This window comes from Lithobates pipiens, unplaced genomic scaffold, assembly GCF_037356315.1.
Source record: "Lithobates pipiens isolate NorthernLeopardFrog02 unplaced genomic scaffold, aLitPip1_a1.2 Scaffold_1, whole genome shotgun sequence".
Classification (NCBI taxonomy): Eukaryota; Metazoa; Chordata; class Amphibia; order Anura; family Ranidae; genus Lithobates; species Lithobates pipiens.
This window is the reverse complement of record NW_027507685.1, coordinates 210,427,248-210,432,572: the sequence shown is the minus strand read 5'-3', so window position 1 is coordinate 210,432,572 and position 5,325 is coordinate 210,427,248. Positions and strand designations below refer to the sequence as shown.

The window sequence follows — 5,325 nt, the reverse complement described above, 5'->3', positions numbered from 1 at the left end:
GGAAGTAAATGCTACATGAATCATCTGCCCTTACTCAAGATGGCTGCAGCTAGAAACGCTGGGCGTTGGGGGGGGGGGGGGGGTTCAAACTGATTTCTTAACAAAATAAAGAATGGAGACATGGATGTATGAGTTTGCTTTGAATATTTAAACAAATTAATTAAACAGCATTTTCAGTTTGTAGTGCTCAGATGCAGTTTAGTTCACTTTTAATTGTTTCTTTTGTAATGTAACAGGAAGGGTTTTTAAACAGATTTTTCAGCCTCTGAACATACTGTATTTCATGGAGTTTGGGTTGAGAAGCTGTCAGGATGAAAATGTTTAATTACACACCTGTAAAGCAATTAGCTTGTTAACGAAAAGGTAGGCTTAGGATCTGCCAGACAGAATGCAATGCACAATAAATTCTATAAAAAAAACAGAGTATAGTTAAAGGCTATTCTGTTTATTACCTAATAATTACTCATCATTTAATATTATGCAATTATATTTATGCTGCAAAAACAAATGATTTTGTTGGTCTCTGATGGTGTCTAAAGTATGACACCATCTCTCAAGATCTCACCATCTTTTTATTGCATGATGGGTATTTTACCGAGGGGTGATAAACATTTTATAATTCCGAGCTCTTGAAGCATTGGTTTTGGGTTCTGGGGTGATTTCTAAGTCTTTCTTATCCACTGTTGGTTTCAAAGTAAGCTTCTGGAGTACAGTAGTGAAAAACAAGAAAAGCTCCGTACGGGCTAGACCTTCTCCTGCACATGCACGCTTACCTAAAAAGAAGAAAAAGGGGAAAAAAAACAGCTTTAAGATAGCAACCATAGAGACCACATGTACAACCTGCAAGGTACAGTTTTCTGATTGTTAGTAACATGATGCTCTGGTAACACCTAATTCTGACCTTGGTCCACCCTACATGTTTTGTCATACATGATGTCATCAGAGGCAAGGACAAGTTTGTCCTTGTGTTTAACTTTGCACGCTATGCCAGGAGAGCTAAGGAGGTCCTGTTTGGATAGTTATGGTGACTGCTTGGCTGAGCTTGGGTGAATGTCTTTCTTAAACTTTTCAAGTGCAACTGACCACTCATAGCCTGAGGGTCAATAAGCTCTAATGTGCTGAAGAGCATTTCAATGTGGGTGTACAGCACTGAATTCACTTTATTGACTGAGGTTGAACTGTCTTCTGTTGCTTGCATGAATGCCATCTTGAGGATTATTCTTTTAGGCAGCATCTGATGACCCCTTTGGTTGGACTCTTCCTTCCAGCCTTCGATATGTATGCAAATTGCCTGGAAAATGAACTCTCGCTACTGCTTCTATATGCCCTGCTCACTGGCTTTGTTTGCACCTGTGCTGGAATGCCCTATAGATTTCTATGGGTTCTTCATATGTTAGTCTTGAGATAATCATTAAGTGCAGTGGCATCCTAGTTTCTATGAGGTTTTTAGTATGGTAAAGTGGACCTTTACCCATTAAATTAACTTCTCATCTGCTCACTCCTCTCTCTTTTTTTACTCAACCAAAGATATTATTTTATGTTAGAAAAAGTAATTATTATTATATATATTTTTTTGTATAGTGCCATTTCCTAAATTTCTCGCCTATATGTAAGGTCAACCACCCTATGGCTCCTAGGATGTCTATGTCACACATTTAGGGAGGCATTGTTTCTGTAAGGGATAAAGTATTGCTCCATTTCAACCCTGGCAGAGACCTTAACATGAACAGGACCTTGCACATGCGCATACATATTTCCTTTGGGTCTCTGCCATGTATTTGGAACCTGGAAGTGACCTGCCCTTATCTATGCACATGCATGAACTCTCCCCAGGCAGGAGTTTCAAGATGACAGCACAGAAGCAGAGCAAGGCAAGGGAGAGGTTTACCAGCAAGGAAGACAACACTTGACTCAATGGACTAGTAACTATCTTTTTTTATTATCTTAGAGGGAAAATTATTACGAGTTGAAATTTAGTTGAAATTTAGTTTTACCTAGATACGGTGAAGTTCCTCTTTAACCTGTTCTTACACAAACAACAGTTAAGTCTTGACTTCTATTCATATTTCCACTATCTATAATTGTGTGAATGAGAACATATAGCTAGTCTGATCAACACATTTACTGAACAATAGCTATCAAACATGAATTACAAGTAAAGTCAGCAGGAAAGTACATTTGATTGAAGACTGTGTCTATCCTGATCTGAATAGGCTTTGCCTCAATCACATCCCTGCCTTCCCTGGAAGTTTATGTCTACAGAGAAAACAAGTAAAGCCCAATCCATTGTGGTTTTCTTCTAACCTAGAAGCAGTGCCTTTATATATGCAGAGGAAATGGAGCATGTATACAGAGTATTACATATATATAAAAAAATATATTTAAAGGAGCAATGGTTATATCATTTAAATTATAATAATTACATTTAGCTTATTTACGTTACAGTTACAATGGATTCCTTTTAATATTTGCATAGTTCTTTGGTACCTGCAGAAAAAGGCATAAAAGCATCATTCTTCTTAAAGGCCCCATTCTCATCAAGAAAGTGTGCAGGATCAAAGTTAGTAGGATTCTTAAAGAATTTGGGATCTTTCAAAACAGATGTGAGGGTAACAACCACCAAGGTGTCCTGAATTGAAAATAAGATACACATACAATCAAAACATAATTGTCATCAGATTTTCATTTGGGGTTTAGGAGAGATATGTTAAATTATTTTGCTCCTTAATTCTGGAATTAGCAACCTGAACTTGAAGTGGCAGCATGCACAAGTCCAGAAGTCCAGATAGAGAGAAGGGATACCACCGCTCCAGGCAGGTCCTCTGGAACAAAAGCCTCTCCTCTAGAGATGAAGAACCCCAGGTGCTGGCAAATGTGTGTAGCAAATGAAGATGAATGGAAAACTCTGGACAGCCACACTCCAGGTCTGCGGCGATATGCCGTGAGTGGCGGCTCCCGTGCGCATTCGCAGGAGTGATGTAATGGCGGCTTCGCCGAATGACAGCGGCGGAGCAGCGAGACCCACCGAGAAGATGGATGCGCCAGACTACAGGGGACAGCGGTGACTTCGCTGGCTCCTGTGTCAGGTAAATGACACAAAATGGACTACTATGCGATGCATAGTAGTCCATTATGCTTTACCTTTGCAGGGAATAAAAGAGGAAGTAAACTCATCAGGGTTTACTTCCTCTTTAACATATCCTACTAAATGTAAAAAACATTAAGTAAAATTGGATATATAAAAATAATTAAAACTAAAAAATGGAGAGAAGTTCAAACTTCTATTGGAAAAGTCCACCAACACACTCAATATAGTTTATATCAGTGATTCAAGGAAACAATTCCACCATTTAATAGTTCAGTTAAGGTAAATGCAAACATCCAGGGGAAACAAAAAGAAAAGAATCACTTCTGTTCCACCAGTAATTGACGTGCATGTGCCCTTTTCTGCTACACCATCACCGATCCACCTCGTGCACTCCCCTTTGGATAACTGCTTACCAGAGGTGATTCTCAACCAGGCCTGTATAACCAATACACCTTGCTTGAGCAGATCTGTGTGGACACTTCAATCCTCCATATAACATACGGCTCTTGGGGATGGATGTTTACATGCAAGGATACACAAAAATGCTATCCATAGTGTTATACCTTTTATTATTAAAACATTCCCCTTTAAAATACAAATTGCACTTACTAAAAGCAAATCCAATATCAGCATGTCAACATCGTTCTCACCACCGATCGGTGTTTCAAAACAAAAGATGTGTCCATTGTGACGAGTCCCGGGATGACGCTGACCGTATGGAGCTGGTAAGTCATTGTGTGGAGCTGGTAAGCTTGCAACTTACCAGCTCCACCTGGCCAACGTCATCCCGGCAGTCATCATGGCAGACTTTCGTTTTGAAACGCCGATCGGTGGTGAGAGCGATGTTGACCTGCTGTGTTATGCTGCTATGCTGACATGCTGATATTGGATTTGTTTTTAGTAAGTGCAATTTGTATTTTGAGAACTGCATCATGGGATGGGGTCACATGTCCCCTTAGCCAGAAACACTGGGTATTTGGCAGCAAATGCCACAGAAGAGGAGAATTGGGGGATCCTTGGAGAAGTAAAGATCCTGCCAATTTGCCCTGAATGCGACAGGATCTGTTTAAAGAAACGTGCCTTTAAATTGTTTACATTTATACAACTAGCAAAATCAATGCACATCGACATATTTTGTTGGGAGATGATCACTTGGCAATTCCTTTCTAAAACAGACATTTCTACTCCTACCTTAGGAATCCTATATCCTCGGAAGGTGATGTCTTTGCTGGTAGCATGAAGTAATCCTGATGGAATTATATCAGCAAATCTCTGGATTTCATGTATAACGGCGTCTGTATATGGCATCTTGTTCCTGTCTTCCACAGAAGGAAGGCGGTCTTGTCCAATCACGGTGTCAATTTCTTTCTGAACCTTTGCTGCAGGTTACATGAAAACTTTGATAGAAATGGTAGGGAATTCTCCCTCAAAAAAACAACATCAAAAAGCAAAAGATCTCCATGAGAAGGCAATGCTGTGCAATGACTAGTCAAGGACATGCTCCAGGCTGGAGAAAGAGATATAAGCAGCAGAAACATGATGTGAGATCCACGGACAGAAAAAGCCAAGGGTATAGAGCAGTGATGGCGAACCTTGGCACTCCAAATGTTTTGGAACTACATTTCCCATGATGCTCATCCACTCTGCAGTGTAGTTGAGCATCATGGAAATGTAGTTCCAAAACATCTGGGGTGCCAAGGTTCGCCATCACTGGTATAGAGCAATTGTGGGTAGTCAGATAAGTCAGGAGTCAGAGTTCCTTCAGAAGGTCTTTCAAAAATAGGTAAAGCATAGACAGAAAAGAGATTTTTAAGGCAGACCTGGCATCCAGCTATAGATTCAGAAAGAGGTTTGTGGCATGTTTTTCAACCTATAATTTTCACCTTAACCACTTCAATACAGGACATTCTCACCCCACTTCCTGCCCAGGCCAATTTTCAGATTTAAATGCTGTCTCACTTTGACTGACAATTGTGCAATCATGCAACATTGCACCCATATGAAATGTTTATCATGTTTTTTCACACAAAATAGAGCTTTGTTTTGGTAGTATTTAATCACCACTGGGTTTTTTGCAAAATAAAACTAAAAAGAAAAAACACATTTTGCAAAAAAAGATTTTTTTTTCTTTGTTTATTTAAAAAATAAATTATTGCAAATAAATAATCTTTCAATAATCTTTCTTCATAAGTTTAGGCCAAACTGTATGCTTTACTGCTATGTTTTTTTTCTGGTGA

At 39.3% G+C, this 5,325-nt stretch overlaps 1 protein-coding gene across 1 annotated transcript in view; it reads right to left on the bottom strand.

Moving 5' to 3' along the window:
- Positions 1 to 429: 429 nt before the first annotated feature.
- LOC143982580 (cytochrome P450 2C18-like) overlaps positions 430 to 5,325 on the bottom strand; it is a 35,362-nt gene continuing 30,466 nt past the window's right edge. Inside the window, exons 7-9 of the mRNA XM_077481444.1 lie at positions 4,280 to 4,467; positions 2,488 to 2,629; positions 430 to 773 (exon numbers count right to left, since the gene is read on the bottom strand). Coding sequence (XP_077337570.1) covers positions 592 to 773; positions 2,488 to 2,629; positions 4,280 to 4,467 — 512 coding nt within the window. The 3' untranslated portion in view covers positions 430 to 591. The remainder of the gene's footprint in view (positions 774 to 2,487; positions 2,630 to 4,279; positions 4,468 to 5,325) is intronic.